At 35.4% G+C, this 26,827-nt stretch overlaps 1 protein-coding gene across 1 annotated transcript; it reads right to left on the bottom strand.

Annotated features, from left to right (window-relative positions):
* Positions 1-334: 334 nt before the first annotated feature.
* On the bottom strand, positions 335-26,613 carry LOC129256912 (uncharacterized). Its single transcript, XM_054895131.2, has 12 exons — positions 26,420-26,613; positions 23,269-23,381; positions 22,339-22,555; positions 21,470-21,573; positions 12,786-12,930; positions 9,220-9,307; positions 8,698-8,809; positions 8,108-8,316; positions 6,770-6,906; positions 6,089-6,282; positions 5,363-5,552; positions 335-4,138 (listed from the first exon to the last, which is right to left on the bottom strand). The coding sequence occupies exons 1-12, from the start codon at positions 26,610-26,612 to the stop codon at positions 4,020-4,022; spliced, it is 1,821 nt and encodes a 606-aa protein (XP_054751106.2). The 5' UTR covers position 26,613; the 3' UTR covers positions 335-4,019.
* Between the last annotated feature and the right edge of the window lie 214 nt (positions 26,614-26,827).

A 26,827-nucleotide genomic window follows, 5' to 3' on the forward strand; every position in this document is an offset into this window, starting at 1 on the left:
TTCTTTCATCCAAGTGATATTCAGGACCACAGAGGTTTTGCATATTTAATGAACTTGATACAAACCAAAACCCACCTCTTAATTTGGCCATTGCTGCTCTAAATATACATCAAATTTCATGATTTTGGTATCATTGTATAAAGAAGAATTATTCCAGGTCATGTGTTTGAATTTATTTAAGGATTTTGTAATGTAGGTGAAACTTTTGATCTAAAATGTTACAAAATAATTATTTTCACCTGACAAAAGTTGTTTTATACTTTATTTTTGTTTGAGCACACACTCAACGGTTATATTGCTGGGTTCATATTATGAAAGAAAAACATTTACTCTGTCAAGTTGTGCAAAGATATTTAATTTAACTTGAGGATAAAGTAGGTAAATTCTTAGATAAAGAAAATCTCATGATTCTCGAGATTTAACAGGGAGGATTCAGCCACGAGAGGATTTGGAATTTTGGATGAATCTGGCCAATTTGCTAATTAGCATAGGGACCTGCGGTCTGATCGAAAACTCTTGGTCACTGTTAATTTTCTTCACTGCACGCACATCTTAATAAACCATTTTTTGACAATTCTGTGTAGAAGTTTGGTATACCTCAAAGAGCTCTAGCATATGACCCCCCCCCCCAAAAAAAGGGGGGGATCCATTCTGGTGAGAAAGATATCTAAGTTTCATCCTGATTTTTTTTTGTCTCATTCTATGCTTGAGAAGTGATTTTTATGTACAAAAATAAATCAAAATCCAATACCTGTGACTTTTTTTTTGACAATTCAATTATAAATCGTACCTGCAATATGGGATTTTAACCTGAATCTCTCACCATGGAGGTTAAAGGATGGAGTGACATTGAAATGCAAATTGATTCATGTAGCTTTTGATTTCTAAAGAAGTATCAAAGAATACACAGGTACACTGTAGCCTTTGATGGAGACTTGTGATGCCACCAGTTTCATGGAAAAACTGAAGTGATTTGTGTTAAAAAATCGATTATCACGAATATTTTTTATTTTTATTTCATCACAAAATGTGGATATTAAACACATGATGAAATATATCTCAAAAGCCTTGTGTCATGAAAATGGGCAAAATATTGCATGACATTCTCAAAATGTGAGAAAACCTCAGAACTTGACAATTTTTAAATGAACATTTAAAAAAATTTCCACACACTTCCTCATAAAAAAGTTTAAATTAGTTTCAGGAAATACACCAATTTGAGATGTTATGTGTCACAGTTGCGCCCGCATGCGCCCAGTCGAGTAATTTCAAATCATATTTCAGTAATAATTGCAACATTTATTTTTGCTTTTCCCCATAAAAGTTAGCAACATGTCTACTCATAATATCCGACCAGAGGCAGCGAAAATTAACTATCATTACAAAAGCATATTTCCTATTGTATCTAGCCAGTAAGTCTGTAGTTAATTAGGACTCTTGTCTATAATGTGCAAGAAAAAGCCAATGAAACACATGCCTGACATATTCTATCCATGCAGCATAAAACATGGCTTTAAATGAAATAAGCGAGATGGTGCTCCTTCCTTTTTTACCTCCATGCTCTCACATAACATGTATTTTATGATACTCTTTTACTTTAAATGACAATGATTAAAAACTTTGAAAGTGAGTAATTTTTAGATTTACCTAAACTTAAAACAGCCTTTAACTGATCACAATTGTGCAGGATTTTGTTTATACTTAAGAGTGATTATGAGTCCATACTATGGTGATACAAGAATATCTCAAAATTAGATCACTTATTTTTCATTCGAAACAACTTTGAATATAACATTTATATCAGATGAACCTAAGCAACTTAGATTAACCGATACATACATTTAATTGTCAAAAGGTTGTTTTCATGATTATAAAACTATGAAGCATAAAAATCATACTGTTGCCCATAATAACTCAAAGGAAATGTCTATAATTTATCTTACAATTTGGGGGTAGCGATTAATTCATATCAATTTTAAGCTGAGAGGTTTTGTTATTAAATACACATTTGTATTCATAACTTTGATGGCAATCAAGTTGTGCTTCATTTAAATAAAAAATTATACCACACTTATTTAACCCTAAATCTCCCGGGGTATTTTGATTCTTGTCATTCCCAGGGGGGGGGGGCCATTATAGCCCCCCCTTAAGATCTCAGCCGCGGATTGCGCGATCACAACGAAAATTTGCATGATGGTAGAGAATGACGTAATCTACGCAGTTGCATTGGTAAATTTCACTGAATTCATATATTTTTATTTTATATGAATTAATAATGCTAATTTATTCATGAAATCATACTTTTTGCTCTGATTCACTAAATAAAGCTCCTACAATGCTATTTTTTGGTGAAAATATTCTTTATAGCATTTCTAACAATTGTGAATGAAAAAAATTCTGGTACCAAGACCGATTTCTTGTGTATTTCATTGTTTTCTTAATTTCTTTTGTATTTCTTTGTTTTTTACCTTTTGTTTTTTTATTGTTTTTTCGATGGAAATCGTTCCAGACTTAATTCTGTTCATAAACAAGACAAAATTAATTAAGTTTAATCAGTAAAAGTAGAAATAAAGATACATTTATGAATTTTGGCTAATACACAATCTGCATTGGATTTGTACATGAAATCACGTTTATGAGCAATTTGGGGTCTGACATGCACTTACATAATGTTGCGTAATGTCGTAACTGCGTCCCCGGGCGTCACAAATTTGTTCTCAAAATTTGCGCGAGACTTGAAAGTAAAAAGTCAGTGAGCGGCGAGGTCAAAAAATTTTGCGAAGCAGAAATATCGCGAAAATTGTCGAGGGGGGGCCATTATGCCCCCACCCCCCCCCCCCCCCGGGAGAATTAGGGTTAAGACATGGCATTGTTTTGGATATATATACAATATATAATAATTCTTTCAGTTACACATCATGAATGCCCACATAGTTCATCTGACATAGGTATCTTTTTATATCATAGGTTCTTATTCTTCTTGTATTGCTGTACAAGCCATATCCAATGCAGAACACAGCATATGATGTTGAACACCTCAGGATAACTTTCATACCATGGAACTTGGTCATTAAAATAAAGCAATTCAGTATAATGTAAATCTGACTCCCTATTTTCTTGAAATGATTCATCTCCACTGTGTGCTTCTTTAAAAAGTGATAATCCCCCCAAATTATGATGTCTCAAGTAGATCATGAAGTGAAATATAAATGGAGTAAAATGAGGGTCACACATACCAAAATTATTTCTCTGTCCTTTTGGTAAATGTATTACCTCTTTCAGGTCAATGTATAATTTAGAAAAAATTCAAAGGAAATTTGGAAAAGTCAACATCTCGACTCAGTTTATTCATCATGAGATTATCTCAACATTGACAGTTTGACACTCCTCTTCATGTACATGTTTATGTAAGACTCAATATAGATTTCTTGACTCTTTGCCATGTGCATACTTAGGCTACTAGGTTACTTTCAAAGGTAATGTAGCCAAACATAAAATTATGGTGATTTACTTTTAGAAATGATTCAAAAGACAATTTTCATAAATGCGTATGTGATTAGGTTTGACTTGTTAACAGTTACTTTTCAGTTTTTCATGTGTAGTTTTGACAAGATTTGATAAATGAGTACTGGTGATAGTGATTGACCATAGCAGGGGAAACAAATGATTGCACTTCTTGTCTTTAATTCACCATCCATGATATAACTCCTTGATCCATTATTAGCATTTAAGGCATTTGTGGTATGCTCCCATGAACAAGCTATTGTTAAAAAGAGTGGTTTCAGAAAAGGTAAGCTATAAAGGCTGAAGACCTTGTAGAACAAGCACATGAATTCTTCTTTTATGGTTTTCCAGCAAATTATGGATCATTTATATGGCACATATATATATTCATGTATATATATATATATCCTACTTTATTTTATGACCACATTTTCAGAGTTCATGAAGAAGTTTTCAACTTAAAAGCAGATAAGAATAAAAATCTTCCCTGCCATTTTGAGTATTTATTCATGTAATTATCGGAAAAAGTCTTTTTTAAAGCTGTAGTTATCATCATCATCACTATCTCCTCGCCCTGACTGAAAAAAGTCAAAAGCCTGGGTGAGCTCATCAGAAAGAGCAGTGGCCAATTTATCTAGGAAGAAAAAAGAAAGAAACCAATTTGTGTTATGTATTTTACCTCCAATGCTAATTTCATAATTTTACATAAAAGGAAATGAAAACATGACAAAAGATTACATATTATTGACCACAACATTTCAGAACCATGAATTATTCCATATTACAATTGAATATTTGCGGTTTGCTCAATTTTAGATTCTTGTTATAAATTTATTATTTTGAAAAGGAATGAATGAAAAAAATTATACATACAAGCTGAAACATTATGACCTTTAACTTAGTTGGAAACATACCCAAACAATGATAACGATAAAACTAGATTCTCAACTCAATGCATTTGACATGTATGCCTATACCATTGTCACATCATAAATATATTACATGCCAAACTTTTTACATTTTTGAATGACCTCTCTGACCTTTAAACTCAAGACCCAGAAATCTAATCAGATAATTATTAATTCCACATGAATGTAAGCCAAGTTATTTCTTGAACTTCACACAAAAACCTCTGTGCCCTAACACCCTTTGAACTCATGACCCCAATATCTAATATCATCCTCACTCACATATATTTTTTTCATGAGTTCTGCAGTTTATTCAAAAATTTATAACAAATTAACATCTTCATATAATAACAAAATGCAAGTGCTAGCTTTAATAAGCAGGAAATTGGTTGAAGCAATAGCAGCCAGATTGTTTGATCAATTTTATTGATATACAGATAAATGCATACATGAGCCAAGTTTGATATTGATACATCAAACAATCCTTTTTTATGAGAAAGAGATATATTCATGTATATCACGACCTTTATGACCTTGATATTTGACCTTGTGACCACAAAATCTGATCAGTAAATCATCCCTCCAATATGCATACAAGACCAAGATAGAAGTTAATCCCTCAGACAAAGACTTCAATTATCGTAACAAGATATTTCCATATACTTGACCTATGTGATCTTTGATATTTGACCATGATACACCAAAACTAGTCAAGTCATCGTCGCTTGTACATGCATACTAACAGCAAGATGAAGTTGATTTGTAAAATGGTTCTTTAGTTATCATGAGAATGACAACAGCAGACGGACAGACAACCCCAAAACATGATGCATCTAACAACCACCACGGAGGGCATGTGAATAATAAGTGAAATATGAGAAAACTATGTGAAAAAAGTGAAACAAAATAGAATCAGGGAGACAAACACAGTGAAAACATATCTAACTAACCAGATCTTTTTCTCTTTTTCAGCATTTTCTTAAAAGCTAGCTTGGATGCCTTGTTGAGCTGTTGGTTACCAATGGGTGAGTTGGATTCTACTTTGCTTGATCTTTTCTTCTTCAGCTTCTCCAGTTTTTCTCTTTTGCTCTTTGCATCTTTAGCTTTGGATGTTGGTACATTGACAGTTACTTCATTCAGCTAAAAAAAAATGAAATGAATGAAAATAGAAATATATAAAAAGTTATACCTTATCAAATATTTTTCTTCATGCTGAAAGAGTTTGATATGCAAATGCATTTGTCATACATAATGAAAATATCTGGTACTACAGTATTGGGCACCATTGACAATTTTATTGCATCATATTTCTCAATGAAATACATTAAAAAAACAACAAAAAAATAGAAATGAATAAAAAGGTCAACAAATATATGAAAATAATGAAAAATGTAAAGCTAAAAAAAGAACAAAATAACAATAAAACTAATAAGAAATACAGGTGATCAATTTCCAATAAAACAGGATTTTGTTTTCATTCTATCGAATAAATAAACAATTTTATCTAATAATCTCATTTTAAATCAATTCTATCTTCAAACCTCTGCAGTGCCTATTGTATTCTTCCTCCATATTCAGATCATGCTCCCCTCTGAATGAAATAAGTATTTCAAACTATTCAAATCAGACACACTTGGAATGACTAATAAAAAAGTAAATATGTGACTTTGTAATACCTCTTCTCCTTCCTCTTCTTCATCATCTTCCATTTCATCACTTTCTTCTTCTTCTTCTTCATCATCCTCTTCTTCTTCATCCATCTCATGTTCAATTTCATCATCGGCATCCAATTGATCATCTTCAATGACTCCTTCTAAGTGTCCAATGGTCTCTATTTCCATCCCTGTAGCTGTAGGTTCACGTCTTAACCCTGTATTCAGTTAACATGGGATAAATCATCACAAATGTCTTCTCACCATGTAAATAATAATGTAGAGACCATGAATACCATTACGCATATATACATCCTATTTTAGTTGATATTCTGTTGAAAATAGAGAAGCTGGAGACAATAAACTACATTCTTTATATTTAAAAGAAATTGAATTATTTGCAACTTGAAGTACACACCAGATAGCAACTTTTAATTCCCTATTGCAATGGTTGTTTTTTTTTCTTCTTCTTGAACTCAGCAAGAAACAGATTGTTATTTTAATATTTGTTTCACATCACAAAAAAGCATGGCTGGGAGGATGCGTAGAATTAAAGCATGAACATGTGGCTTGCATATGTACTCGCTATTGGCTACATCTTTGAACCCGTTTTATACTTTGCAATACCACACTCAAAGAATTAATTGAAAAATAACATCATTGCAAAAATATTAAAATCTGAAATAAGTATTAATATTTACATACCTTTGAGGACCTTCTCATCTTCCTTTTGTAATGAAGCTACATCGAATTCTTGTCCTAATTGTGTAACTATGGAAGCATCTACATGACTTGGTAGGCTATGCTGTTCTGGTGGGTGGGTGAAGTATGTTATCTTACCACTGCAATATGATCATTGAAAGTGAAAAAAAAAATAATCTGATGATTTTTTTAAATTCAAATTCAGGTTATTATGAATATTTAATTCATTTCAAATAACTCAGACGAAACCCAAATAATGAAGTAATACATGGAACAAAGTACACGAAAAATACTAATTAAAACGAATTCAATGATATCTTTAAACTTCAATATTTACCACAAGGCATAAGCGATTTTGTGTCTCGCCTACTTATGAAAATAACCAGAAATATCGTGGTTTGCGAGGGCACGCAACAGAATTGTATCGAAACTTCATTGTGAAATGACTGGGATGGAATAACACTTGTCATAACATCTTTAACGTAAACTTTAATGTTGACCTCAAAATGAACTTTGACCATACCATGTGACCTCTGAACACAATAACATGTAGGTCTCCTAAGTACGCCTACAACCTAAGTTTGGTATAAAAGTGACTTATGGTTGCAGAGTTATGTGTCATATCATTTACCTCAAAATGACCTTTGACCTTACCCTGTGACCTCTGATTGCGCCATGATATTCAGGTCTCCTCAGTACATCTACAACCCAAGTTTGGGTGAAAAGTGGCTTACAGTTGCAGATTTATGTGTCATAAGAGTTTCTTGCACATAAACTTTAACGTTGACCTGGAAATGACCTTGATCTTACCATGTGACCTCTGACCACAGCATAACATGCAGGTCTCCAAAGTACATCTACCATCCAATTTTGGGTGAAAAGTGACTTGCGGTTGAGGAGTTAGGTGTCATAAGAGAGTCTTGCATGTAAACTTTAACGTTGACCTGAAAATGACCTTTGACCTTACCATGTGACCTCCGACTGCAGCATAACATGCAGGTCGCCCAAGTCCATTTACCTTCCAAGTTTGGTTGAAAAGTGACAATTGCAGAGTTATGGGTCATAAGGTTTGTGATGGACGGACAGACAACATTTGGATCCCCAAGTCTCGCCTTCACCTCTGGTGGGCGAGACAAAAAGCATTTTCCATTTCATATGCTGTAATTTGCATGATAGCTTGGTTACATACATATATGTATTCAGCTTGGCCCAATCAAAAGGGAAAAGAATATTAAATAAATCAGTTAGAATAACAAGTTACACAAATTATTCACAAAAACACTATAATATACGCCCATAATTTATATAAATCTATCAAAATGGTAGGTTGCATAAACTTACATGTTCCAGTCTTGTAAGATAATCTTAGCTGCACTTTCAACATCTACTACACCCCCTTTCTTCAGTTTTCCATACCGCCTTGCCAGTAATGAAAGAAAATCATTGACATTGCTGAAGTTTGGGATGTTATAATGAAGCATGAGGGATTGTTTGGTACATCTCTTTAGAATGGCTTCCACTGGTACTACTGGATCTGATACTGTTTCAAGCTGACCATCAAAACAAAACGTAGAGATATGTTATGCATCATGGTCATTCGGACAATGTTATATCACAAGTTGACCTCAATGTCCACAGATTTCTGCACTCATCATACAGCTGAAATATATATTCTTATCTTCTACTGGCAAAGGAATACGAACAAAGAGTCATCTCAATATCAAATGGCTTTGAGCTTAGGGGAAATCCCTTCCCTAAAGGAGACAGTCAAAAGCATAACAAAGTTTAAAATTGTGTATATGTGTGTTTTATAGGATAATTTACATCATATGATCAATCTATGGATACAATATTTAATACAAATATATGTACCATAATTTCACAGCAATAAATAATCACATGCAGCTGGTTCAGCTACAGCCTATACATACCTTCACACAATTTCTTAAGACCATGGCAGCTTCACTATTGCCTGTTGCCATGACAACACCGGGGCAGTCTAGAAGTTTGATGTTTTTAGCTAGCTGGACCTCTTGTTTCGCTCTGTATAAAGAGTGTATAGGATTTTACAGAAATAGTTAAAATTAGATCAATGCCGGGCATCTTCACAATATGGCTTTCATTTGTATGGAATTAATCTGTCATAACGAAAAACTATGAATGAAAATAATAATACATCAAATTTCTATAGTGTAGTTTTCAAAATGAAATAAGTGGTGAAAAGGTCTCATAAATAGTGAAAGGACCAGTTTCAGTGACCCTTGCACAGATGAACTGGAGGACAGTAAATATCAGGTTTCACAAATCATGTGGGGGCATTCCTTACAGTCCCCTCTCCAGGACACTTATTAGCATTATGACACAGAAAGCACCCATGCTAAAAAATATCTGCCAAAGCATAGTTATTTTCCTTGTATTCACAGAGAGGTCAAATATGAATAACATGTACTTACTTTGTGACTCCTGGCATGGCTCCTACAGTGCATACTTTATTTCTCTTTAGACTGTTGATTATACTGCTCTTTCCAACATTGGGAAAACCTGTTATAATTAAGTACAATATGTTAACAATTAAATGAAAGCCTCCATAGATTAACCCTATCTAGGCCGGGGGGGGGGGCCTCAGAGGCCCCCCTCAACGATTCGCGCAATATTTTCGCCGCACGAAATTTTATGACCGCGCCGCTCGCTGACTTTACTATCAAGTCTTGTGCAACTTTTGAGACCAATTTTGCGTCACCCGGGTACGTGGTTCCGAAATTACGCAAATTATGTAAGTGGATGTCAGACCAAAAATTGTTCAAGAACGTGATTTTGTGAGTCAAAGTCAATGCAAATTGTGTTTTCAACCAAAAATCATAAATGTTTTATTATTTTTAGTTTTGCTAGTCTAGATGTATTTATTTTATGCTTTTTATGATCTCAGAAGAGTCCACAACAAATTTCATTGAAAAAACAATGAAAATCAAAAGGTCAAAAAACAAAGAAATACATAAGAAATTGCAATAAAAAATACATAAGAAAATGATTTGATATCGAAATTTTGTTAATGTACACTTGCTAAGAACACCACAAAGAGTTTCTATACCAAAAATTTGAACATTTGGAGCTTTATTTAGGGAGTTAGAGGAAAAAGTTTGATTTTGCATACTAATAACGCATAAATTAGCATAATCACTTATAAACAATTCGCATGAAATAAATTACTAAACAATTTTGTAGATTATGTCCCAGACAACCCGCATGCCAATTTTCGGCGCGGTTGACGGCCGAGATCTCAAGGGGGGCCTGGGAGGCCCCCCCCCCACCCCGGCCATATGAACTCCCAAAATAGCCCGGCATAGATAGGGTTAAAAGTCAGTCTCTCAGAATGAAATTACTACATTCTAATGTGCAAAATATCAATATTACTCTGGTAAGAATATAAAATTGCACCAACATAATAGCATCCTGAATTCAACCTGATTTATTCAAGTACCGTAGCAAGAGAAACTAACATAAGAAATTGAGCTTGTTTAATGGGCTCTTAAATGCTGATGTTCGAAATAAATCATGTTGCTCAAATAGTTGGCATCATTATACAGTGCATATAAAAACAAGTGGAATGCCTCTGGCTGTCTCACCTGCATCACGCGATTCAATATAGCAGCAGTGCTGACTTTGAAAACTAAAATAATTATTCACAAAAAACACCATTCATATGATACAATACTACGTTCATTGATATTTGACCTGGATCATGTGACCTAAAACTTGTCAGTGATACTTGATTACCCCTATATCCACATTTTATACACTATATCTATAAACCTTGAAAGTTATGACCAATCTAATAATTACCTCTAAAATGGCCAAAGTTCAATGACCTTTGACTTTGGTCATGTGACCTGAAGCTCGCATGAGATGTTCAGTGATACTTGATGACTCTTATGTCCAAGTTTTATGAACTAGACCAATATACTTACGGAGTTATGATGGTAATTCAACAAATACCCCCAACATGGCCAAAGTCCATTGACTTTGACCGTGGTCATGTGACCTGAAACTCGCACAAGATGTTCAGTGATACTTGGTTACCGTAAGTAACGGACTATAAACCGCACCCGTGGATTAACCGCACCCCCAACTTTGGACTAAAAAAAATAAAAAAATAAATGAATCCTTCTCACATTTACATGCATATTTGAGATACGAAGAAACAAAAACTCAGTTAAAGATTTCATGGTATCCAAAGAGATTACCGGTATGCGGAAATCTGCTGTTCTTGATCAATTCATCTAAATGTTAGCAAGAAAGAAAAGTCCCGACAATATTGGCCACTTACACACTCACTCACCTCACAGTCACAGTGTACACACACACAGCACTGCCGTTCTTACATTGCAAACTACGATACGGTACCAGCAGTACATCTTATCAAATTATGATGTGTCTTTACCGGCGTAGGAGGAAGAAACATTCACATTTCTTGCATCACAACCTCACAATCACTTTCAGAATTTGTCTAGCATTCGATGTCTTAGCATGAATTTTGGATACGGGATTACATTACAGGAAGGTTCAAGAAACAAAGAAATTTGCTTTTTTTCCAATTGTTTTTACGGCTTCGTGCTGTCTCTCTTGTGCGTGGTGTACATGGTATCTTATTAAAAGCAAACGAGAAAGAAAAAAATTAGCTGGCGCGAAACGGGACTTTCGCGGCCGGGGAGGGGTTAAAATGAATAGAGCCAGCTTAAGTCGCACTATATAACCACAATACAACGCAAGCTAGCTCTAAGCTCACTCAACTCTCGCTCAGCTGTGACAAAATGTTACCGAGTATGCTTGGTTTCTCTTTGAACTTAGCCAGGGTACTTCGCTGCTTTGAATCGAGAATAAAGTCAAAATTAGTGTCATGAAGGTGGGTGCGTTTGTTATGGACAATATTTGATTAAGATCGTAATAATCGCTTCCCATTACCCGCGGCTCATACCCCTCTAAACGACATTGCCCTGGGGGTTACGCCCGGCCACTCGATGTGTTGTGAACTGGCAGACGTCTCACATGTTCAGGAGGGGTTACGGCGGGCTGGCTCAGACCCGTCACCGTGGATAAACCGCACCCCCGACTTTTGCTTCTATCCCGCCGAGAAAAAGGTGCGGTTAATAGACCGTTACGTACGGTACTCTTAAGTAAACGTTTTATGAACTAGACCAATACACTTACAGAGATATGATGGTAATTCAACAAATACCCCCAACATGGCCAAAGTTCATTGACCTTAAATGACCTTTCACCTTGGTCATGTGACCTGAAACTCGGCTGGAATGTTCAAAGATACTTGATTACACTTATGTCCAAGTTTCATGAATCAGATCCATAAACTTTCAAAGTTATGATGGTAATTCAACAGACACCCCATTATGGCCAAAGTTCATTGACCTTTGACATCGGTCATGTGACCTGAAATGCGCACAAGATGTTCAGTGATACTTGATTACTCTTATGTCTAAGTTTCATGAATCAGATCCATAAACTTTCAAAGTTATGATGGTAATTAAACAGACACCCCATTATGGCCAAAGTTCATTGACCTTTGACCTCGGTCATGTGACCTGAAATGCGCACAGGATGTTCAGTGATACTTGATTACTCTTATGTCCAAGTTTTATGAACTAGACCAATAAACTTTCAAAGTTATGATGACAATTCCACAAATACCCCCAACATGGTCAGTTTGTTGACCCTTAGTGACCTTTGACCTTGGTCATGTGACCTGAATCTCAGGCAGGAAGTTCAGTATTATTTGATTACCCTTGTGTCCAAGTTTCATGAACTAGGTCCATATAGTTTTTAAGTTATGACATTTCAAAAACTTAACCTTGTTTAAGATTTCAATGTTGAGGCCGCCGCCGTTAGAAAAGCGGTGCCTTAAAGTCTCGCTCTGCTATGCAGGCAAGACAATAAATCATGAGAGCACAGCCCATTTAAGAATCAGTAACTATGTGTATATCAAAATTATGTTTGCAGAATAACTCACCAACTATTCCTACAGTAATAGATGTTTTGATGTCTACATTCCTGCAGTAGTTACTGAGAAGCTTGATAAGTGAATCAGCTCCTAGACAGTGACTTGTCTGAAGAAGTTCTGATGATGACAATGAAACTGGTACTTTGGACTGTGACTGGAATGAAGAACACAATATCAACATGTATATTCCAATAGAGCATTGATACCGATATAGCATGCATGATGTGAATACATTCTTAAAGTGATCGCTTCACTTTGTTCTGATTTTTAAAATTCTCATTTTGGTTCTTGGAAATGGGCTGAACACAAGGCTTATAGTGTAAAACTACCAGTGCAAAAGTTTAAAAGTATCATATCTACAGGAACTACCATAAAACTTTGGAGATGTAAACCAAAGTTTGCAAATAAATGAGGGTTGGTTTCAATGACTACATGTATAGAGAGAGGAATCTGTACTACAACACAAACTCTGGTTGGATCCAGTATGACCTACATACGAATCAGGGACAACTCGGACCACGGGACAACTCGGACCGCGGGCCGAGTTGTCCCACCCATTTACGAGATTTTTTTTTCACAAATTTGTGTCTATTTTTCCGTCATTTCGTAATTTCTTGTAAAGATTTTCTAGAGATATGGTCTGATGGTAATGTTCTTCACTTTCTATTGCTTTTTTTTTCGCTGAAATAAAAAAAAAGTGTAATTTTAGGCGTTTTTCGACAGCTCGCGATTCCCATAGGCGCGCGTGTATTAACTGTGTCGGTGCTCGACTCGGCCCCGCTCAACAACTGACTTGATTTTGTGATCATTTCTCCTCAAGTTACCACTTTTATCGCAGAAGATGGACTTTCTTGTATTCCATTAACTCCATTTTCACATCACAATAATAAAATTTGGTGCATTTGCACGATTTTGTTAAAGTTTTTCACATTTTCTCTCTGGTCGCAAGAAGCGAACAACCGATGAACGGTCCGCTGCTCTCCATCGCAATTCTACGTAGCTCGGCCGCCTAAACTGGCGGGGTGGGATTCAGCCCGAATCCCCAATGGAAGTGGGCGTGCACAGTCAAAGAGCTGAGCTTGACTGAGTGAGAGAGTGAACTAGAGCTTGAAGCTTGGCAGTGTCGTATAGGCTCTGCCTTTTTTTTGTAAATATTTATATATATTTTTTTATTTTTTCTATTTTTATTTTCCCTGGTGTAGAGCTTTAAGATAATAATTTAATATACTTCAATGTCTTTGACTGAGTGTGACTGTGGTGTGGATGTTTGAGTCGCACAAAAAATACTTTTACGAGGGTGGGGGCTCGGGGCGATTTCACTCCTGCCCCCGAAATGTGAAAAAATGTTCGCAGTGTAGATGTGTGGGCATGCCGGGCTGAGGGTAGCCATCAATAATAAATGTTTATTTGGGGGCTTAATTTTTAACTTCAAATTGATTATTTTTAGGCCTATTTTTTTTTTTCATTTTATTTTATTTTTTTATATTGAGTGTCCCTGGTGTAGAGAGCTCAGTTTTAAGTTGCAATAATTAATATGCTTCAATTTCTTTGACTTTGAGTGTGACTGTGGTGTGGATGTTTGAGTCGCAAAAAAAATACTTTTACGTGGGTGCATGGGGCTCGGGGCGATTTCACTCCTGCCCCCGAAATGTGAAAAAATAAATATTCGGGGTGTAGCTGTGTGGGCATGCCGGGATGAGGGTAGCCATCAATAAAAAATGTTTTATTTGGGGGCTTAATTTGAAATTAAATTAAGTATTATTTTTTATTTTTTACAGGATTTAAAACAAAATGATGTAATTTATTGTGCCCCTGTCCATTCCTCGTTTTTTCCCTGATTTACTTTCTTTAATTTCATTTCTTGGTCTTAAGGGTGGATGTCAGGCTGCCGGGGTGGAATTCAGCCGGAATTGCCAATGGAAGTGGACGTACCTGCACAGTCGTGAGCTTGGAGACTGAAGCCTTGCCCTATACAGTTGTGAACATTTTTTTCAATCAAGTTTTAGGGCCACTCAGTGTTATTCCCATTTGAAATATAATCAGGGGCGGATCCAACATTTCCCTACAGGGCCAGGGGGGCATTTTGTATAGGAATTTTTTGACAAAAGGTCTTCACTGCCAAATCATAGTAATTTGTTTCCCCCAGGAAAAATTTGACAAGCAAAGAAAAAAAAAAGGTTCTCAGTTGCCTTTTGAGTACCTCTCAAGGGGGAGAGGCCGAATGTGCAACCCCCCCCCCCCCTGATTCGCCACTGGAACTAATGTCCATTTCATTTAGTTTGTATTTTTTTACAGGAGGAAAGAATGGAGTAAGAAGTTTTGTGTTTTGTATTTTTACCAATTATTGTTTATTCAAAGTAAAACGTATTTAAGTTAGTATTGTTCCAAAATGCATCACTAATCTTAATTAACTTGTTTAAATTTAAAATGTAAGCCTGAATAATAATGAATTGTGAACTTTGAATAAATAGAAATATACATGTATATGTCATATTCTGTAAATTGTAATATTTTCAAATCATATTTTATCTCCATTCTTATCTAATCATTGTCTCCCTTTCTCATTATGTTCATCACTCTTCAATTAAATTTATATTCTATTACTGGTATAAAAAAAGCCAACAATACTAAACACTGATACATCGATCAATAGAAAAAACAAAGAAAAAGAGGTAAAATACAAAGAAATGACAGGTACATGGAGGGCCCAGGCCGGGGGTAACAACAAATCATGCTTGTCTGGGTATTAAAAACAGGAGAAGGGTGGTCAATACAATATTGCAAATAGAAACTATGAAGTGGATTTTGTTTTTATCAAATAATATTTGCAGTTCCTTTGGAGTGATGTTGTTTTTGTTTTTCTTTAATAGAATATCACCCATTCTAGAAAACTGAACTTTGTATCTAACACTAAGTTGCCCTAGTGTTGTTTTCCAATCTACATTTTCTAGTTCCTGGTATCATGATTATGGATGTAATCATTTAAGGTGTACCAGTTAGAAAATTTTTGACTTTTTGTATATATTTACATAAATCATGCAAGTTGCAGGTCACGTAGTTGATAAATTGTTGACACAAGCATTAGCTCTATGATCACCTTCTCAATGACTCTTAAGACAAGCTTCTGTAACAATAAAATTATTGTATTTACTAGATAATTTGAACAACTTGAACAAATTGTGGCAATATTATTTAATAAGTTATATATCAGTGATAATGGGGTACTCCAGGCTGAAAATAATATGATTTGAACAAAGAAAACATTAAAAATTTGATCAAAATCGGATAAGGAATAACAAAATTATCGCTGCATTTTAAAGAATGATTTGCATTATTCTGGTGAAACAGGTCTGGCGTGTCTTCATGGATATTCAATAAGCAAGCTTATGATGTCACATCCTCACTTTTATTATATGAAATTAGATTGATTAATTTTTAAACGTTAAATTCAATAACCCCGCTATTTGATGTCAGATTTTAATGAAATAAGCACTTTGATATGTGAATGTTACTATATCAAAGTGCTTATTTCATTAAATATTTTCATTAAATATTTTCATCCCGGAGCATCCCTTTAAATGATTTATTTATTATTTCTGTTTTCTTAAGAAAGAGTGGTCTCTTTAATAAAAAAAACTGAGTTAAGTAGAGAGCCCTGTAATGATACAACAAGTGGAACGTCACTGGCAGTCTCACCTGACACCTGCACTACACGATTCAATATAGCAGCAGTGCCCGGGAGCAGTGCTGACTTTGAAAACTCCTATAAAATAGTTATTCAAAATTAGTTATTCAACAAATACCCCCACATGGCCAAAGTTCATTGACATTGAATGACATTTGACCTTGGTCATGTGACCTGAAACTCGCTGCAGGATGTTCAGTGATACTTGATTAATCTTATGTCCAAGTTTCATGAACTATGTCCAAATACTTTCTAAGTTATGCTGTCATTTCAGAAACTTATACGGTTAAGATTTGATGTTGACGCTGCCGTCGGAAAAGTGGCGCCTATAGTCTCACTCTGCTATCCAGGTGAGACAAAAATCATGATACAGTGATGAAAAATAAAGTAAAATAAATTTAATAAAAAAGAAAAACCACATGCTATATAAAAGAAATGAAATTCAAAATCATAAATTCGTCATTTTTATTGAATGAAGAATTTAATTTATTGATAATTGGAAAAAATATTACCCCTATTTTCTTTCAATATAACCAAAATACTTGTAGGGCCTAGTGTGATTTTCATCACATAAACATGATTTAGAACAAAAATCAAGCCATATTTTTGGGTTATCATGTGGGACGGAATCTTCATGACTGCATTCGTCGGACGGAATTTTCCTCTTAAATCCATCTCTGCCGGCTTTTCACCTTCCCTCCCCATCATCCTCATCCCTATCATCATCCCCATGGGCGGAAATCTGTCCCCAGGGGGGACCTGGGGCTGGAAAATTTGACAAGCATTAAAAATTTAAAAAAAAAGGTTATCGCCCAAAATGTAGGGTCATTTTATAACCCAAAAATAATTGACAAGAAAAAAAAGGGGGTTTTCAAAAATATAAGGTCATTAATTTAGTCCTAAATACATGTATCATTTCGATTGTGAATGATGTATTATTTTGTTCTCCATCAAACAAGAAGAAAAATAGTAGGGTGGACATTTGATATTGTGTCCCTTTACTATTTTTGGTAGGGGGACACGTCCCCCCCTGGGATTTCCTCCCATAATCATCCCCATCCCTCACACCCTTGTCCCTCTCACCATCTCCATGCACCCCTCTCATCAAGAGTCATCATCCCCATCCCTCTTATCATTGCCATCCCTCACCCCCTCGTCCCTCTCATCATCAAGGCCCATCCCTCATCATCGCCATCCCTCACATCCTCGTCCGTTTCATCATCCTCATCTCCATCTCTTTCATTACCTTCATCCCTCTCATCACCCCCCCCTCTCATTAAGAGTCATCAAAAATTATCATCCCTCTCATCATCACCATCTCTCACCTCCTCGCCCCTCTCACCATCTCCAAAACTCGGCTCTCTACACCAGGGAAACTCAATATAAAAAATAAAAATGAAATTGGCATGCCCACACAGATACACCTAGAACATTTTCACATTTCGGGGGCAGGAGTGAAGAGGCTCCGAGCCCCCATCCACGTATAAGTATTTTTTGAGCGACTCAAACATCCACACCACAGTCGCACTCGAAGTCAAAGAAATTGAAGCATATTGATTATTACAACTTAAAACTCAGCTCTCTACACCAGGGACACTCAATATAAAAAAATAAAATAAAATGAAAAAAAAAATAGGCCTAAAAATAATCAATTTGAAGTTAAAAATTAAGCCCCCAAATAAACATTTATTATTGATGGCTACCCTCAGCCCGGCATGCCCACACATCTACACTGCGAATATTTTTTCACATTTCGGGGGCAGGAGTGAAATCGCCCCGAGCCCCCACCCTCGTAAAAGTATTTTTTGTGCGACTCAAACATCCACACCACAGTCACACTCAAAGTCAAAGAAATTGAAGCATATTGATTATTACAACTTAAAACTCAGCTCTCTACACCAGGGACACTCAATATAAAAAAATAAAATAAAATGAAAAAAAAAATAGGCCTAAAAATAATCAATTTGAAGTTAAAAATTAAGCCCCCAAATAAACATTTATTATTGATGGCTACCCTCAGCCCGGCATGCCCACACATCTACACTGCGAATATTTTTTCACATTTCGGGGGCAGGAGTGAAATCGCCCCGAGCCCCCACCCTCGTAAAAGTATTTTTTGTGCGACTCAAACATCCACACCACAGTCACACTCAGTCAAAGACATTGAAATATATTAAATTATTATCTTAAAGCTCTACACCAGGGAAAATAAAAATAGAAAAAATAAAAAAATATATATAAATATTTACAAAAAAAAGGCAGAGCCTATACGACACTGCCAAGCTTCAAGCTCTAGTTCACTCTCTCACTCAGTCAAGCTCAGCTCTTTGACTGTGCACGCCCACTTCCATTGGGGATTCGGGCTGAATCCCACCCCGCCAGTTTAGGCGGCCGAGCTACGTAGAATTGCGATGGAGAGCAGCGGACCGTTCATCGGTTGTTCGCTTCTTGCGACCAGAGAGAAAAGGTGAAAAACTTTAACAAAATCGTGCAAATGCACCAAATTTTATTATTGTGATGTGAAAATGGAGTTAATGGAATACAAGAAAGTCCATCTTCTGCGATAAAAGTGGTAACTTGAGGAGAAATGATCACAACATCAAGTCAGTTGTTGAGCGGGGCCGAGTCGAGCACCGACACAGTTAATACACGCGCGCCTATGGGAATCGCGAGCTGTCGAAAAACGCCTAAAATTACACTTTTTTTTATTTCAGCGAAAAAAAAAGCAATAGAAAGTGAAGAACATTACCATCAGACCTTATCTCTAGAAAATCTTTACAAGAAATTTCGAAATGACGGAAAAATAGACGCAGATTTGTGAAAAAAAAATATCGTAATGGGTGGGACAACTCGGCCCGCGGTCCGAGATGTCCCGTGGTCCGAGTTGACCCGACCCCCTACATACAGTGCATCCAATGTACCCTGAATGTACAGTGTAGCTAATAATAGTGTGTGCATAGGAGTTACTGTACACACAAAAGAAGGCAGACAACACAGCCAACAGAGAATTTGAGAAAACTGGGAATAAGCTAAATGCATCTCAGAGACGGTTATCAAAATCAGGCTAATAAATTGCTACTTGTGTGTAAAGTTTTGTTTTCTTCCTATATTGTGGCATGTTTCATGGTTTAAATAAGGCACTCATACACACGTTTCATCTTTGGTTTGAGAATGATTTAAATCAGTTGCTCATAAAGTACAATCCCTTTTAAGGATTTTACAAAGCTATAAAAATAGCTTTTGAACCCTAAAATAATGGTTAGGAAAACATGTTTAATTTCAAATGGGCAAAGAGAGTACAAAAAAATCATAAATAAAATAAGACTTAGTAATACCATGGACCTATTACAAATGGACATTCAACGAATCCCCTCCTTTCGGCCGAAGACCGTCACCGCTAATCCTTTTATAAACAGAGCGCTGGCAGCTGACGCCCATCAAGCCGGTCATAAAACACGCTGTCACTGATGGACAGCAGAAATCAATTGTGCGCTGCTCCTACACACTGCAATGTTGTTCGTTCACTTTATCAAAAGCAACACACAGCAGCGAACGTTAGCGCTATGAAAATGATTGCAGAAACAAGAAAACAGGCGCGCATAAATATATTTTTTACATACATCGCTAACAACCGCTCACAAAATGCATTGACATCACCGTGCAGATCAGTAAAAAAAAGCAGTTAAAATTCGACAGAGAAATGTGCGGAAAAACGTTAAAAATGCATCTTTTTCAGACAGTATTGATGTCGATAGTCGCGCTTACCTTCGGTCAGAAGTTGATTTTCATTTGGGTATAAAATTCCAGAGGATTGGCGAAATTTAATAGGATTTTTTTCTGATGATCAGACGACAATTGCACAGTATTGACAGCGTGAAATAATGTATTGAAAACCAGAAATAAATTGCGCATTGCATTATAGGTAATGCAGGGACTTTCCCTGATCGCAGCAATCGAGCTTACATGACCGCATCTAGTCGAAAGAGGGCCAAACATCGAGTGGTGACTGTCATTGTCCGAGAAGGGATTGAGTAAACAATCGCCCCAAGCGCTCAAACAAAGCGCAAAGAGAAAGTTAACTGTGTGACAGCAATTTTGACAGCTGGAAACAGGTGGTGGCCATAAAATGCTCTCGTTGTATGTCCATTTGTAATAGGTCCATAGTTATACATATTTTATTTTTTTGTATTGCATAGGACACAATACTTTCAATGCCCTAAAACAATAAAAACACAACATTTGAAAAAAAACTGTAATCTAATTTTGGTCAAATGCAAAAATAATGCTGCTAAACTATATCAAGTCTGTGTGAAACACAAATGTTACATTATTATTTGACCTCATTTGACCTTCGGCATATTAATTTTATAGCCTGAGATAAAAAAGGAGATCACTGGATAGCATAGATATCTCCAATCCAATTTTGGGTAACAAAATGCAAATGGAGGACAAAGTAATTTTCTTCATTCTAGAGCTGGGGAGTGAGAGAAGATAGACAGACAGGCCAAATCCTGGTGGCAAAGGGTATAAATTCCATTGGCGAAAACATTCCATTCCCCCCCCCCCCCAAAAAAAAAAAAAAAAAAAAAAAAGTTAATGAATAAATTTTTAATAAATATATAATAATAAAAAATAATAAAAAAATTAAAAATAAGAATCTATAATAGGCAAATGTAGATATCTACTTAGAGATGTAGTTTGTCGCTAATGTCACAATTTGAACTACTAGTATCCCCGCGAAAATGGAGATCTCCATCCAGAGACATTGAACCTGAAGAAGCGCGACTTTGAAGAAATGGTACTTCATACTAGGAGATCGGATTGGGGTATAAGTGGATTTATTTTGATTGTCCTGTATTTATCAATGATATTATACTGTATTAGTTTTTGGTTTCATTGTCCTTTAATATTGCCTGTCAAAAAGAAAAGCAATAAAAACAATAGTGTGGGGAACATTGCATGGGGTATCATGAGAATGACATGAATAGAAATGAATAAGGATACATACCAAGTTCGATCTCTGTGTTTGTGTGGTTGCTTTGAAGGCTACTGCAGGAAACTCATTCCTTAGATGCTTCAGCCATTTCTCTGTGATCTCCCTTGGAACAAGATCTAAGATAGTAAAGGCATATGTAGATATGCTACAAATAAGATTTCTACACATATATGTCACACATAACACTAGCTAACCCCTTCTTTTTTATTTGAAGAAAAAAAAATGCACACACACATTAACATAATTCACACTATTTCATCACACAAGGACAAGCGATTAAATGGCTATATTTGACATTTTAACAGGTATGAGAATGATGTAAATCAAACTAACAGATATTAAGAACTTATTCCCTTTCTTACTCATCTTTTTCTGACAAAATCTTACATGGGGTGGGGGCAAATTCGACCCTTCGTCTAAATCATGGCCAAGAAAGATCTGATCAAAGCAATATTTTTCACAGGCACTAGTTTTTCGGTTCTTAAGCTGACAAACTGCATTCAATTAATATAATAAACACCACAAATAAGATTTCTAATGTTATTTTCCCCATCTAAAAAGCATTTCTAACATTAACACTAACTTCTATAATTTATTCTTTAATCTATCGATTTGTCAATTTCTTAGATGTTATAGATGAAGATATTTATTCTTTAAATTATTTTGATATCATATTCCAGAAAAATGCTGGTGGTTTAGCAACATGCTGTTACAAATGTGCCATGGCTCAAAAAGCAGATGCACAAAGCTTAAAGAAAGAACTTGTGCAACAGTGTGTCTTGAAGCTAGGCAATTCATGCGGGAAGAGGCCACATTTGAAAAGACAATGGTAAAATTCAGATAAACCCATAAATCTTGTTCATAAAAACTGTCACCCTTACCAACTTTGTTAAGTAGGAGGACAAGTTTCTTGTTGGTTCCTGATGCCAATACAGCCTTCTCCAGCTGGATACACCTAGAGCCGATAGGATCCCTGGCATCTAATACCTCAATCACCACATCAGAAGCCTCTAAAACTTTCTTGAACTCTTTATAGTATGCCTTGCGAGAGCTCTCCACATCTTGGGCAGTAGCTCCTCCTTCCTTTGTCTTGCCTCCCTGTCAGAAAAAATGATTTCACAATTTTTTAAAAACTCTTATAGTGCTAGGAAAAGATATACCACCTGAACGCAAATGCCAGATCAAGCTTGATTCTATGAACATGTGCATGCACTGTGGTGTATTGAACTTAAAATTAGCAAAATCATGGACATTCTCCTGCTAATAGACAGATAACATTGCAAATAGGTAGAAGTCCCTTCATTCTTACAATAAAGACTTGTAATGCAGATCATTTCTCATTCACACTTCCTTTCATATGCCTACATAAATGGTTATTATAAAATAAAAATACGCTACATTGGCACTTATTACACTGTTCCAAAATGTTGGAAGGATAACTCATTTATTTCAAGTTTCCAGCTGATTTTCAATAAAACTGAACATTCATTTTCATAGTTACAAAGAAAACAATATAACAACAAAACAAATACATTTAGCTACTTGACCATTTCACTCATGATCTCAAAATCTACACAAATCAACATCACTATTCACTATCATTTGTTTACATGAGCTACATCTAAACTTTGTGTATCAAAACATGGCATGGTTCTCTTGAAAGAATGGAAATGAGACAGAAAAACAAAAAGACACACATAATACTCTGGAAATCTCCTTAGTAAGGCAGACGCATATTAATTTATACACAATTAACATAATACAAGAAAATATAATTTCAGACTATATCAGACAATATGAAATAATTTTACCTTCTTTTCAAACAACTTTTGCCTCCGTTCTGCATCCTTCTGTAGTTGACTTAATTTACGATTCTTCAAGAACTCCTTATGTCTTTCTTCTTTTTGTTTCTTTTTCAGCTCCTCTGCCTACATGTATAAAGTGGGAAGGTGACAATAAATCATATCACTTTATATACTTTATCATTTTCTTCACTATCAATTTGTACACTTCCTTCATCATTTTCTTTGTGATCAATAAACTAGCACATCAATGATGTGGAGCTCATCCGGCATCTCGCAACGAAATTTAACACAATTTTAATTTCAGCCCAGTTGACACTGTAGTGAATTACATTGGTGACATAAATTGAGGATATAGAATTGAAATTGATGAAGAAATGACATAGAAGCATTTTTTGTGATCTATGAATAAATTTCATATAAATTAAGCATAAATAATTTTCTAGCCAAAATTTCTAAATTCTGTGTAGAACCTTGGTGAACCTCATGTAGCTCTCAATGGAACAAAAATAAAGAAGTGAAATTTTCTGTGATTTATGAATACATTTTGCATAAATAATTTTCTACTGAAAATTTCAAAATTCTATGCAGAAGTTTGGTGAACCTCATGAAGTTCTACCAGATGGAAGAAAAAAATTCAAAATCGGTCGACAATTAAAGAATAAGAAACATTTTATCTGAATTTTAAAAAATATGCATATATTAGCATATTTTATGAGGTTTTATATTCTGTGTTGAAGTTTTGAATCCCCCACCTAATGCTATCATATAAAGCAAACAGAATTGAAATCAGACTTGAAATGATGAAGAAGAAGCATTTTGAAATTCAGTCAACAAATAAAGAGGCATTTTCTGTGATTTATGAATTTTGCAAAAATTAGCATAAATAATTTTCTACTCCGAATTTCAAAATACTGTGTAGAAGTTTGGTGAACCTCATGAAGCTCTACCAGATGGAAGAAAAAAATCAGTCAACAAATAAAGAAGAAGCATTTTATGTGAATTTTTTAAAATATGCATAAATGAATTTCGCATCAATTAGCATAAAATTGTTATAGTCAAAATTTAAAAATTCTGTGTAGAAGTTTGGTGAACCTAATAAAGCTCTACCAGATGGAAGCAAAAAATTCAAAATCGGTCGATAAATAAAGAAGAAGCATTTTTTGTGAATTTTGAAAAATGCGCATAAATTAGCATATTTAATCAGTTTCAAAATTCTGTGTAGAAGTTTTGAATCCCCCACCTAGTGCTATCATATAAAGCAAACAGAATTGAAATCGGTCTTGAAATGGCGAAGAAGAAGCATTTTGAAATTGTGGACAGACGCCAGATGACGGACGGCGGACACCACGCCACAGCATAAGCTCATCTGGCCCTTCGGGCCGGATGAGCTTTAAATGAAATAAGCAATTATCATACCTGAGATTGTGAAGATGAAAAATTTTCAATTTTAGTTTACTAACAAGTAACATCACATAATTAAGGTCATGGAGATGTTTATGAATAAAACAGATTAATCTATTGTTCATTTTTCTGAACAAGTCAGAGAAAACTAGAACTATCACTGAAGGTGATTCATACCCCGCCCTATGCTATTATTATGGAAACAGTTTCCAACACATGGGATAAAATAGGTCTTACCCATCTTTACCCCAAGACCTATGTAAGAGCAAAATATCCTGAGAATTTGTTAAAAACTGATGAAGTAGTTTGAACTGCAAGATTTTTGCCTCGTTTTTTATATATAATATATTGTTACCACGGCAACACAATTTCTGATGCATGCAAAAATATGTCCTTCACATCTCTTCCTCAAGACCATCATGTGAGCCAATTTCATGAGAATAGGTTGAAAACTGATCAAATAGTTCGAACCGAAAGATTTTGACCTAATTTGGGGCATATAGTACATTGTTACCATGGCAACGTGATTTCTGATACATAAAAGAAATATTTCTTGCACATCTTTATAATACCAATGTGTGTTCCAAATTTCATGAGCATTGGTTAAAAACTGCCGTAGTAAATTTGAACTGCAAGATGTTTACCTCATTTGGGCCAAAATGTACTGTTACCATGGAAATACAATTTCCGACACATGCCAAACATGTGTCTTGCACATCTTCACCCAAACACCAACATGTGTGTCAAGTTTCATGAGAATTGGTTAAAAACTGAGGAAGTAGTTCGATGCGCAAGATCTGCAACAGACCGACCGACCGTACACTGATTCCTATATATCCCCTTCAAACAAAGTTTGAATCACTATTATATGGCTAGAGCATGACGTGAAAGGCCAATTGCCTCTGCTGGCTCTCCCAAATTCTTTGCATTTACGATTATATGTCATTTGGATCCCTAAGGCTCGCCTTCACGAGACAAAAACATTCTCTTTTTTATTTACCAATTCATTATGAAATTTCAGGGCTTAAATTAATCTGAGGCCATCAAGGCTATAGAATGGATTCAATAACCCTCTTATTGCCCTTAGAAATTCGTGTGCACTTTAACTTTAGATTTGTATTAAAAACATGTTGTCTATAAAATAGTGGCCTTGACCTACAAATAATTTGAAGCCTGAAATCTAATCAAATCTTTACATGAAAACATGTACATGAAATCAGGAGTAAATATCAATTTTCCTTTTTGACCTCAAATGACCTTTGATCTGATGACCAATATATCTCTCAGACAATCAGAGATTTTTTAAATGAAATTATTTACAATTTTTTTAAATCAAATCTAATTTACCCAGTAGGCTTACCTACTACTCAAAACATGCTGACACTTGAAAACCATTATGCCCAAGTTTCATGGATAGGGATTTGTATTTTCAAATTCATCTTGAAACTTCAAAATCTTGCCCTTTTTTATGTTGATACAACAAGGACAAGTTAATTGATCTCAGATGACAATAGACCTATATTTTGTAACCTGAATTTCATACTAAATGATCAGTGACCTCATGCAATAATTTCATGATAATATCAGTTCTGGTGATATGACACCACCATTATCATCTGAAAAGTGCCACTCATGTCTTGCTTCTACTATGCAGGCAAAAAAAAACCCCACACAATCATAACGTATGCTCTTTTGTACAGTGTAGATCAATTGCAACCAAAGATCGCTAATTCTCTTCAGATTCTAACAATTGTACTTGCCTTGTATTTTCTATCTTCGGCTTCTTTCAAGATAGCTTCTTTGAATGGTGCCAAGTTAGGAATACCAGGATCTTTCTTGGGCCGTTGGGGTCCTTTCTTTTGAACATCCCTCTTTGTTTTTCTGTTATGCTCTTTCACCTTTTTTGCTATTTTGTACTTGAGCTTGCAAGTCATACGCTTGCTTTTCATTTTACCTGGAGTGAAAAGAAAATTACAAAAATGACATGATGTAATAAATCTTGGAATAAAATTACTCTGCATGTAAAAGGAAATCTATACACAACTAGAGATGCTCGGCGGGTCACGCGGCCGAGCACATGATGTATCCCCTAACCCACCGCGTCATCCGTCATTGCGATATATAGAGCTCACACAGAAATTTGACAAATAAATACAATTGTCAT

This window comes from Lytechinus pictus, chromosome 3 (genome assembly GCF_037042905.1).
Source record: "Lytechinus pictus isolate F3 Inbred chromosome 3, Lp3.0, whole genome shotgun sequence".
In the NCBI taxonomy this organism is placed as follows: domain Eukaryota; kingdom Metazoa; phylum Echinodermata; class Echinoidea; order Temnopleuroida; family Toxopneustidae; genus Lytechinus; species Lytechinus pictus.